This window comes from Lepus europaeus, chromosome 1, assembly GCF_033115175.1.
Source record: "Lepus europaeus isolate LE1 chromosome 1, mLepTim1.pri, whole genome shotgun sequence".
NCBI lineage: Eukaryota > Metazoa > Chordata > Mammalia > Lagomorpha > Leporidae > Lepus > Lepus europaeus.
This window is the reverse complement of record NC_084827.1, coordinates 168,210,231-168,222,178: the sequence shown is the minus strand read 5'-3', so window position 1 is coordinate 168,222,178 and position 11,948 is coordinate 168,210,231. Positions and strand designations below refer to the sequence as shown.

The 11,948-nt window shown below is 37.3% G+C and overlaps 1 protein-coding gene across 1 annotated transcript; it reads left to right on the top strand.

The window, feature by feature from the left end:
* Positions 1 to 1,318: 1,318 nt before the first annotated feature.
* SCG2 (secretogranin II) lies at positions 1,319 to 6,508 on the top strand. Its single transcript, XM_062202097.1, has 2 exons — positions 1,319 to 1,378; positions 4,283 to 6,508. The coding sequence occupies exon 2, from the start codon at positions 4,297 to 4,299 to the stop codon at positions 6,154 to 6,156; it is 1,860 nt and encodes a 619-aa protein (XP_062058081.1). The 5' UTR covers positions 1,319 to 1,378; positions 4,283 to 4,296; the 3' UTR covers positions 6,157 to 6,508.
* Positions 6,509 to 11,948: the final 5,440 nt, after the last annotated feature.

The following is an 11,948-nucleotide window of genomic DNA, read 5'->3' as shown; positions in this document are numbered from 1 at the left end:
GGGCTTCCCAGTTTGTATCAAAATAATCTGTTTGTCATTCTCATTAGACTCAAGGATTCTTAAAGTAAAAAGACCATTCTTTTTTTATATCACTGGCAGTTAGTAATGTATCTGTCATTTGGTAGGTATGACAGCCTACCGAATGGATAAATCAGTGACTAATGTTTATCCATTTAGCAGAGGCATAAGGGACTTCTTTCTATAGTAAGATTACTTTATATACTTAAAGTATACTTCAACATAGAATTTTTTTTCAGAGAACTCCTATCTTTAATAAAATGAAGTTGAAAATTTAGACCTACATAAATTATTAAGATATATAATCAGGCTGCCTGGCAAAGCACAGCTATGATTATGAATTATAAATCTGAGAGGTTGGAAGTTAACTACTGTGTTATTCCCTAGATTGGTCACATTTGTTGAAGGCATTTAACTCATTTGATTCAAGAGAAGAAAAATATTTACAGTGTAACTTTCTCTCAATTGCAAATGAATTGCAAATATGACACAATTACATATGTGTCATATTTTCCCATATTTTTCTCAAAGGATTTGCTTCTTTATTACTAGATTAGTATTAACATTAGTAATTAATGTTATAGATATTTCCATGAGCTTTCAATTTCTGAGCTTACTTTTTGGAGATCAGATGTTGTACAAGGTAACAATGGATTCTTACAGAATTATCAACTACTGAACTTGAAACCTTATCAACATGCATTTCAAAAACTACATTGAAGCTATTAGAAATGACTCTCTAAGAGACAGCTCTCTTTTTTGTTCAAATAAGTGCGATTTTGAAAAGAATGCTGCCTGTGGCCAAGATACGAAATATAGCCTTTCGTATCCGTAATGTGTACTCTATTCATCTTGGGTTTACCAGAACTGGCAATGTAATTTCCTTGTGAGCAATGAAGACACAATAGTCCTTGTCTGCGAAGCTTTCTTATCACCGCGGTGGCGATGAGAAACCTCTATAACAAGGTGTTATAGCACCCGTGAAATGGTCTTTACAATTAGCCACGTCTGTCTGACAATTTTCTTTTTAAGGGAAATTGTGGCGAACATTTTATTTCAAGCCTCCAAAAGGTTTCGATGAAAGAAAACTGCAATTGTTGTCACAAAAAGACAGGTGGCGTAAGCATGCAGCACTTTAAAAAAAATATATATCGAGTGATTATTTTTCTCTCGGATTCTTTGAAAAAGCTCGCTTCTGCTGGGGTTTGTGGCTGAGGCCGGTGACGTCAGTGTGGCAGTGCGGAGTCAGGCGCGGCGGCTCCCTATAAGCTCGGGAGCTGTCCGGGTGCTGAAACGGCCCGAGACGCTCACGCCAAGGACCAGAACATGCTTCGGATCTTCTCTGAAATAAAAAATCAAGGTAAGCCAGCTTTTATTTTCGACTTACTGGAAAGTTCTAAATTGCGTATTCTCCCCTTAATTCCTAGCTGAAAAAGGGGAAGGACGTCTTTTGGTAAGCTTATATTGATGAATAACTGAGTAGCAACCTGCTGCTGTTCAGCCAATGTGAGATTCAATGTATGTGTACGCATGTGACTGAATCTATGGTTTATACTACTTGCCATTGGGTATTTATCAACTAGAACGTTATTTAGACAGCCACATGTAAGAACCATGAGAAAGTTAAGGATTTTAGTGTCAATACATATATTAATGTAAAGTTAACGAAACGTGCTGTTTTGTTTTCTTTCCTTAATGTATTGTTTCTTCTTCTAAAAACAAGATACAAAGCCAGGGATATAATTTATGTGCTTAATATTCTCAGCAGTAGGTTTCCAATGATTCAAAGGCTGTTAAACACATTAGTCACAGAGACAACCAATTCTGGAACTAGTTGTTTTCTTTGATATTTACCTTATAAGAGTTCCAAATGAACTAATTGTATAAATTATTTCCTGAGTTGATATACTATGAAATGGTTTTACATTATTATCTCTTAATTTTAGTTCCAGGAAAATAGTTTAGAATGAATCTAAACATAGACTTCTTCCTTTTTCCAGAGTGAAATATTTTCTTGGGTTATAGGTTGTATATGAGCATTAGTTACAGAGAAATAATAACTTTGACTAATTATATAGATTATTACAGTTATTATTATGTACTGATTGAAGGATGTTTGCAATATTTTGCTAAAGATTATGATGAGACACATATTTCTTTTTTTTTAAATCTCCTAGCAAATTAAATTAGATACATCCAATGCTCCAGAGTCAATCCTCATTTGATTTAAATGGAAAACATATTTTAACTTAAGAGGTCTTAGCACTGATAATTCCCAAAGGAGAAACGTAATTTTTATTATTTGGATTTCAGAAAATCAAATTTTAAACTGAACTCTTTCTAAGGTATTAGAGCTGTTGAATCCATCTTCATTACTTAAAAGAACTGCAACCTGGGAAAGAAATCTTTTGAGTCTAGCTCAAAGGCAGTTAACATATCCAAGACAATGATTTTAAAGAAAAGCATACAACCTAGGTGTTAAGAATACTTCAAGAAAATGGATTCAAAGAAAATAAGTTCAGCAAGGTTTTTAAGATTAGTATTTCAAATGCCCATATTGAAAATTACCAAAGCTAAATAAATCCTGAAATAAGACAAAGAATATAAAATGAACTTTTATTTAAACCTAAGAATTTTATGAATCAGATTGCTTATAGAAAATATTTTTGAAATTTCCTCTGAAATATCTTTTGAGATTTTTCTTTCACTAAGTTAATCTAGTTAATGGGAAAGTTTTTAGTACATATATATATATATATCATATGTATATGTATATATATCCAGGCTAAAGCAGTTTTTACAAATATAATCATTTTAAGCTCTAAAAACTAGAAATATTACTTAATCACCAATATAATCTAATAGATTATATTTTGTGTAATTGAAGTCTAAGCTAATAGAAAATTGTAACCATATAACTTAGCTAATCTATCACGAAACTATGATCCTATAAAGATATCATGAGCAAACATGTAAATTTTCTTTGCATTCATTTTACTTACAACAAAATTGCAAGTGTTAAAAATATTTTTTTCAATGTTAGCAATGCCAAATATAAGACACATAAAAGCCAATCCTCTTGCTAGTTCATGTGCAAGATTTTAAAACATTATAGAAAAAAAATGAATTAAGATTTTTAGTGGGAAGGATTCAACACATTGTGTTTATCTAAATTGGGAGTTATACAGTGGTTATTTTAAGATTTTCTAACAGAATGAGTCATTTAAGATTTCACAGATCCATACAAAAATAGACGCAGACACAAGACATTCTGAATCTGAATATTCACAATTTTGGAAATAGACTAGTTAAGTAAACTTATGTTCTCTCTGTATCATCTGTTATTATTTACTATAAACTCTTCAGCACTGATGAGAAATATAATCATAACTGTATTTTTATGACAGTCATAATAAAATTATTAGAAGTAGTAATGAGCACAGAGATTTTAAAATACTTTGAATTGTGATTTTACTATGCTTACACAAGAACAAACTTCATTGGTTTAGCTTACTAGCTGGGATCGGAGAAGGCCTGTATTTTGTAGGTTTTTAATTGGTGGCTGCATTTGTTTCAGAGTGACAAGAAGTTATTTCTGGGAAATATGTATGACTAGGAATGAACTACATTGTAATTTTAAATAATTGACATTAACTATTTAATGTGGTTGATGTAATGTCCTATTATATTATCTATGTAGGAATGTCATGGTTGCTGTTCTTCTCCAACAAAATTAAATGAATAATTTCAGAAACAAACCACATGTTTATTGATACAATCTTAAGGACATAATTTGTGTGTGTGTGTGTGTGTGTCTGTGTCTGTGTGTATGTTCATGCTTTAAGCCAACATATTATGCTGTCAATGATTTCAACAAGAATGCAATGTAGGATAATCTAAATTCATTTTGGCAAGTTATTTTGCCTCTATTAAAAAGAAACAACATGTTTTATAACCCAAACTATAAGTGTTGGAAGTAAATAAGCAAAACTTGAGAAACCTTATATCAATGATCTTATTATTATATTAAGCAAGAGTATTTTGTCCAACTTTGATGCAAGTAAGTAACAATTTTGTTAGGGATTCCTGTAGTTAACTTGTGGGGATTATGTAGGAAATATTCATGGATTTAAGAGCACTCTTAAGTTTAAAGTAAATTATCTCTGCTGTGTATTTTTTTTCCTTTAATAGTCAAATCTTTCCTTTGCTATAGAGTCTTCTAATCTGTTTCATTTGTGTTAACTCATGTTTTCTGTGCTTTAAGGACACCTTTAAAACATGGCTGACGTTAAGACCCACCGACTTGGAGCAACTGTATCTCTTATATTTCTCATTTTCCTCACCTGTGGAGCTGAAGCAGCTTCTTTTCAGCGAAACCAACTGCTTCAGAAAGAACCAGAACTCCGATTGGAAAATGTCCAAAGGTTTCCCAGTCCGGAAATGATCAGGGCTTTGGAGTACATAGAAAAACTCCGGCAACAAGCTCACAAAGAAGAAAGCAGCCCAGACTATAATCCCTATCAAGGTGTACCTGCTCTCCTTCAGCCCAAAGAAAATGGTGATGAAAGTCACTTACCAGAAAGTTCTAGGGATTCACTGAGTGAAGATGAGTGGATGAGGATAATACTGGAAGCTTTGAGACAGGCTGAAAATGAACCTCAGTCTGCACCAAAAGAAAACAAGCTTTATGCTTTGAATTCAGAAAAGAGCTTTCCAGTGGACACGCCTGATGATTATGAGACACAACAATGGCCAGAGAGGAAACTTAAGCACATGCGATTCCCTCCTATGTATGAAGAGAATTCCAGGGACAACCCATTCAAACGCACAAATGAAATAGTAGAGGAACAGTATACACCTCAAAGTCTTGCTACATTGGAATCTGTCTTCCAAGAGCTGGGGAAACTGACAGGACCCAACACCCAGAAGCGTGAAAGGGTTGACGAGGATCAGAAACTTTACACAGATGATGAAGATGATATCTACAAGGCCAATAACATCGCCTATGAAGATGTGGTTGGGGGAGAAGACTGGAGCCCAGTAGAGGACAAATCAGAGAGTCAAGCCCAGGAAGAGGTGAGAGATAGCAGAGAGAACATAGAAAAAAATGAACAAATCAATGATGAAATGAAACGTTCAGTGAAGCTGGGGTTGCAGGATGAAGATCTCCAGAAAGAGGGGAAAGATCAGCTCTCAGATGATGTCTCCAAAGTAATTGCCTATCTGAAAAGGTTAGTGACTGCTGCAGGAAGTGGGAGGTCACAGAATGGGCAGAATGGGGAAAGAGCGACCAGGCTTTTTGAGAAACCACTTGATTCTCAGTCCATTTATCAGCTGATTGAAATCTCAAGAAATTTGCAGATACCCCCTGAAGATTTAATTGACATGCTCAAAACTGGGGAAAAGCCAAATGGGTTGGTGGAACCAGAGCAGGAGCTGGAACTGCCCATTGACCTGGATGACATCTCGGAGGCTGACTTAGACCACCCAGATGTGTTCCAAACTAAGATGCTCTCCAAGAGTGGCTACCCCAAAACTCCTGGTCGTGCTGTGACAGAGACCCTACCAGATGGACTCAGTGTTGAGGACATTTTAAATCTTTTGGGTGTGGAGAGTCCAGCAAATCAGAAACCTCCATATTTTCCCAATCAATATAATCGAGAGAAGGTCCTGTCAAGCCTTCCCTATGGTCCTGGAAGGTCTAGAGTGAACCCGATTCCCAAAGCTGCCTGGGGGCCAGATGCTGAAAACAGACAAGCAGCTTATGAGAACTTGAATGACAAGGATCAAGATTTAGGAGAGTACTTGGCCAGGATGCTAATTAAATACCCTGAGATCATGAATTCAAACCAGATGAAGCGAATTCCCAATCAAGGCTCATCTGAAGATGACATCCAGGAAGAGGATCAAATTGAGCAGGCCATAAAAGAGCATTTGAATCAAGGCAGCTCTCAGGAGACTGATAAAGTGGCTCCAGTTAGCAAAAGGTTCCCTGCAGGGCCCCCACAGAATGATGACACCCCACCTAGGCAGTACTTGGATGAAGATCTGTTAATGAAAGTGCTGGAATACCTCAACCAAGAGAAGGCAGAAAAGGGAAAAGAGCACATCACTAAGAGAGCAATGGAAAATATGTAAGCAGCTTTCATTAATGGCCCTAATTTCACCCCTCCCATCCCAACCATTTCTCTTTAGTGTGTTGACTTCTATCCTGTTAACACTGTAATATCTTTAAATGATGTACAAGCAGATGATTCCAGTCACTGGAGAGTCTGCTTTACTTACTCTGAGCTGTTCTCTTGTGTATGGATATGTGTAAATGTTATGATTCATGGATAAAAATTATTATGTCCCTTATTAAGAAAGATAATTCATGATGGTGTTTAATAGTGTGTCTAATGGCTGTGGCATTGTTGATGCTCTCATATGAAAAAGAGTGTCCTATAATTCTCTTGAAAGTTTTTAATATTTATTGAATTATTTTGTTACTGTCTGTAGTGTTTTGTGGAGTACTGGCACAAAAGAAATAAAGCATTCTAAATATATAGTTTTATTTATAAGGCCTTTTCTATTGTGTGTTTAATTGTTGATTAATAAATGTTATTTCTGGACACCTTTGGACTCTTCATTCTGAAAAGTCAGACAATGGCTATGGAGTGAGCAGCATGGAGCAAAAGGCAAATATTGTTACCTTCCACAACCAATCCAGGTAAGAAATCAGAACTTTAACTCTGTGATCACACCCTATGCTTGTAGAAGGCACTCTCATCTAACAGTCTACTCATTATGTTTACCCATGGCTTTTCTCACATATATGATTTACAAAATATATCTTTTGGCATAATATTTGTATATTTAACCCTTGATTTGTATAAATAAAGACACCTAAGTTTGTCATACCCATATCCTGCATTAAAATATAAAAAAAGAGAAAAGTTTGTATACATGGTGGTCAGAAATGACTACACACTTGGAAGCAACCCTATTCCCAAATCACCCTTGTCCCCACAAGTCACCATTGCTGCCTCTTTTGTGTAGTTGGAGAGAGGCCAAACGACCCCAAATTGATTGTTTTATAAGTGAATGGTCAGTCACAGTGGAAAGAGATCAGGGGTCCTTTCTCCTGCTCCAGGCAGAGCATAATTGCATTTGTGTAGCACTTCAATAAGGTGACCTCTATACCTAATGTCAAAAGAAAGCATCAACAACAAAACCATCAGTATAATCGCTTCTTGGCCTTTTGGCTAAGATCAAGTATAAAAACCATCAGTATAAAAAAACACGCAGAGCAACTAAACAATAATGGTCATAAACAAATAAGAAAATAAATAGAAGTTATTTATTGAGTGTTTACTGTGCACCAGTTGCTATGCTAACAGTTTACTTCATTTAGCCTATATTATATCACTCTCAAGGGTCTCTTTCCACCTTTTCTCTTTCACCATGGAAAATAAAACTCAGATTAAATAATTTCTCAAAATCAGCCTTATGAGTTGCCAGAATCACTATACTGCTTTTCTGGGATGTACCCTTTTCACTTAGGAATGGGGTATTAGTGGTGGATGGTGAGAAACTCATTAGATCTCAGTATAGGTCATTTCCAAGGAAGGTGTGTGTGTGTGTGTGTGTGTGTGTGATGGTGATGCTTATTGAACTGTTACAAATCAGTGGGAAGACCTGGATGTATTGGAGAAGACACTGAATGTAGATTTTCTTACTTTATAATGTTTCCTAGAATCTTTTTTGCACAATTATAATTCAGTTTTGTGGAATTTAGAAGTTGTATGTAGAAGCAACCTTAGAGATGATTATATCTACCATATTTTTAATTTGTGGTCTTTACTCTGGAATGCTTTCACAAGGCAGTCCTCTGAATTGGACATTATGGAGTATCTGCTCTGCAGAAGGGGCTTTCCCTCCCTATAGCCTTCTGAGAGTGAAGCTATTTGTACTTTTGGACATTCAGAGAGGGTGAGATAAGCTGCTGTGGTTGTACAGTTGGTTAGTGGTGGAATGGAACTTGTGGAGTGGAACTTTAACACACGAAGAACTGGAACTCTTCCCTGTGAGTCTGATGTTTTGACATGCATTGAGCCACACATTAGGGGTAGCCTGGGAACAAATTGGGGCTCCTTCAAAAAAAAAATCTAGATATTTTTCTGGCTCAATGTCCAGGGTATTCTGTTCAGAGTGAGACAGAGAGGTCATCCATCTGCTGATTCACTTCCTAAATGGCCAAAGCGGCCAGAGATGGGCCAGACTGAAGCCAGGAGGTAGTAACTCCTTCCAGGTCTCCCATGTGGGTGGCAGGGACTCAAGTACTTGAGCCATCAGCTGGTGCTTCCCATGTGCATTAACCTGGGATAAGAAGTGGAGTAGCTGGTATTTGAACTGGCACTATGATATGGGATGTAGGAATCTCAAATGATGGTTTAACCCACTTTGCCACAATGTCAACCCCTAGGGCACGTATTTATAAGCCAAGTTTTGCAAGTGTTTTAATATATGTCCTGTCCACTGAGTACACTATAATTTTCTGTGTCCTGCAGTAAGTTGCTTCTTGGATTGTAAGCCAACTGTGTGATTATTTCTAAGATGGCTCTAACCAGAAATTAAAACATGGCACATGGATCTCCACTCAACAGGTATCTGCCATCATTGTGAGGTTAGGCAATGAGACCAAATTAACTGACACAATACAGCTGATTAAGTTTCAGTGTGGGATTTATACACAAATCTCTGGGGTGTAAACCCTATCCTATCTACCACATATAACATGCTGCTTTTTGCCAAAAGCCCCAGGCTTCAAATGCTTTGATTTTTTGATTTTTTTCTTTTAAGATTTATTTACTTATTTGAAAGCCAGAGTTACAGAGAGAAAGAAGGAGAGGCAGAGAGAAAGAGAGAGAGAGAGGTCCTTTATCCACTGGTTCACTCTGTATTGGCCACAAAGGGCAGAACTGCGCCCATCCAAAGCCAGGATCCAGGAGTTTGGATTGGAAGTGGAGCAGCTTGGATTTGAACTGGCACCCATATGGGATGCTGGCATGGCAGGCAGTGGCCCTACTCACTATGCCATAGCACCAGCCCCCCTGTGGTTTTCTAATTGAGAGATTTCAGGCATCAGAGTCGTTATTTAAATTTAGAGTACATATTATTAGCCCATACTCTTTCCGACATCAGTCATAAACATCCTTGCCTTTTTGTAGTATCACCGTATCCCCTGCTATTGACTCATGAGACTTACTTACTATCCAACATGTTTTTATAAATATGTGCTTTAATATGTCTCACTGTAGTAAATGAAGTTAAGCTGCAAGTACCATTCAAGAATGTGGAAGCTGGATCAATTGGAATTTGGGCAACATTACCACTCTCCCTTCCCAGGGGCCTCCTTCATCAGGGGTAGCTCATGCCATGTATAAGCAGAAGCCTTCTTCAGGGTTACAGCTGAAAGAAGGAAGGAAATTGCCAGTGTGTGAACATTTTTCTCTTATAACACTTCATGTCCCCACCCAGAGGAATCAGATGGGAGCCTTTCACTCTGTATGTTCTTGACCAGACCTCCACCTACCAAGCCTTCCCTTTTCTTGTCATTCAGTCTCTCACCTTACTTGCCTTAGGGACAATTGAGATTCATCTTACAGTGCCTTTTGTAATAAGACTACTACTTATTACTTTTGTAAAAAGCCATTCCTCATCTTACAAACTCAAGCCTCTTTAACCTTTATATTCCACCATTCTGAATCTGGACTCTTTTCTTTCTTACACCCCCCATAACCTTTTTCACTATTCCCTCTGATACTAATGGTCAGCCATAAACAAAATACTCAACATCTTCAATCTCTTCTGTGAAGACTTTCTTCAACCTCTCCCCCACATCGAAGCCTACTCTCCCCTAAGCCTGCTGCTTCCACTGTAACCTTTTCCTTGTTCCTGCTTAACGGCACATTTCTTCTTCTCTCCTCCAGAAAAAATATCCAATTATGAGTACGATGCCATCATCACTACCCCTTGCTGTTGTGGTCTTTACTGACCGAGGTCATTTCCCCTCAGTCATTAAAGTTAGTAGCTCCTGCTCACTGTCACAACTTCTAGTATTGCTTCTGTCTTAGTATTTGTTGATTTCCACTACCCCAGACTTCATCCTCTATCAGCTCCTCACTAATGGTAAATTCATTGATCTTTTCCTTGTTAAGAACTGTTAATAAATCTCCGTTCCAAACATTCCACTCTAACAAATCACATTCTAAATTCCCAGGATACTTCCTCTAGTATCTAAGTTTCAACAATCCTTTCACCCACTAGAAAAATATAATCTATATATTCTACCATCTTCCCACTTCCTCTTCCCTGCTTTATTCTTTACCACCTACCTATTCAAGCACGAATTTCATGGTTAGTCCCTGAAACTACTAACTCTCTTCTGTCTCTCAGGTTTCTGTTTGCTGAACAACAACTCCAGTGAGGCACAATTATCCACCCACTCTTGCCTTTTCTCACACGAATGAACATAACAGAGGCAAGAGATGATTTTTTTTTTTAAATTCATGCTCAATGTCCTAAAGTGACCCAGGATGCTGGACCTACTCCCTTCAATTTCTTCCTCCTTCAACAATGACATCATACCTTGTCTTCTGTCCAAAAATACCCAACAGTGTCTCAACCATTGCAACTCTTTGGTAATTATCTGGCTGCTGGAAAAAAAAAATAAGAAGATCTACAGATTCTTATCCTAACTTTGACCCACTCACTTGAATCTTGTTGTTTGTTTGGGTGACTGGTATGGGTTCCAGTCTTTATTAACCCATGTTTGTACTCAATCCTGCCCTCTTGCTTACTTGAGATGTTTTCAGCAATCCTCCCCTTTGTTGCACCACTTCATTTTGTTTCTCCACTTCATTGAATCATTCCTATCAACATGTAAATAGGCTGCAGTCTCATCCAAAGAACCAAACAAGCAAACAAAAGCACTCTTCTCACACCATTTCCCATACACCTGCTGCTTCATGTCTCTGCTCCTTGCACAAAAATTGCTCCAAAGAATCTGTGTACTTCTTCAAATTTTCCCTCCTATTCTCAGAACTTTTTCAGTCAGACTTTAATCTCTGCCTCTTATTAAGATAAATAATGACCTCCAATTTAGTAGCAATTGACAATATCATCACTTTTTTTGGCATTAAATACATTCTTTGGTGTCCAGGTAATGATGTCCTGGCACAAAGTGGGAATGAGAGAAAGAAGGATGGAAGAAAGAGGGGAAATAGAATAGAGACTGACTTTGAGTCTCTGATAGACAATTCAGCTATATCATTTATTTATTTTTTAAAAATTTTTATTTTATTTATTTGAAAGACAGAGTTACAGAGAGAGATAAAGACAGAGAAAGAGAGATCTTCCATCCGTTTGTTCACTCCCCAGATGGCTGCAACAGCAGGAGCTGAGCAAATCCAAATCCAGGAGCCAGGAGCATGATCCGGGTCTCTCAAGTGGGTGCAGGGGTCCAGGGACTTGTGCCATCATCTACTGCTTTCCCAGGCCATAGCAGAGAGCTGGATCAGAAGAGGAGAAGCTGGGACTAGAACAGGCGCCCATATGGGATACCAGCACTGGCCCCATTTATTTTTTCACATAATAATTTTGATATCAACACAAATTTAGTAAGACTTATTCTAAATATTTCAGACTAAAATTAATGTGGGAAATAAAATTCTTTATCAAGATTTCAATATCCTTCTTTCCTAAATTTTCCATATTGCCCCAAGGAGATGTGCTGGAGGCTTAGAACTCACATATCTTTGTAACTTGTCAGGAAAGGAGTAGGTAGGAATTGTTAGCTGTGAAAATTGGGCCCAGTTATTTTTTTTTTCTAATTTAACTTAGGCATTATCAGAGGAGTCCATGCCATGAGTTGGCAATCCTCTGAAATG

Bases quoted from the DNA above. Each gene is read 5' to 3' on its own strand.
- SCG2 (XM_062202097.1), top strand. From the start codon at position 4,297: ATGGCTGACGTTAAGACCCACCGACTTGGAGCAACTGTATCTCTTATA.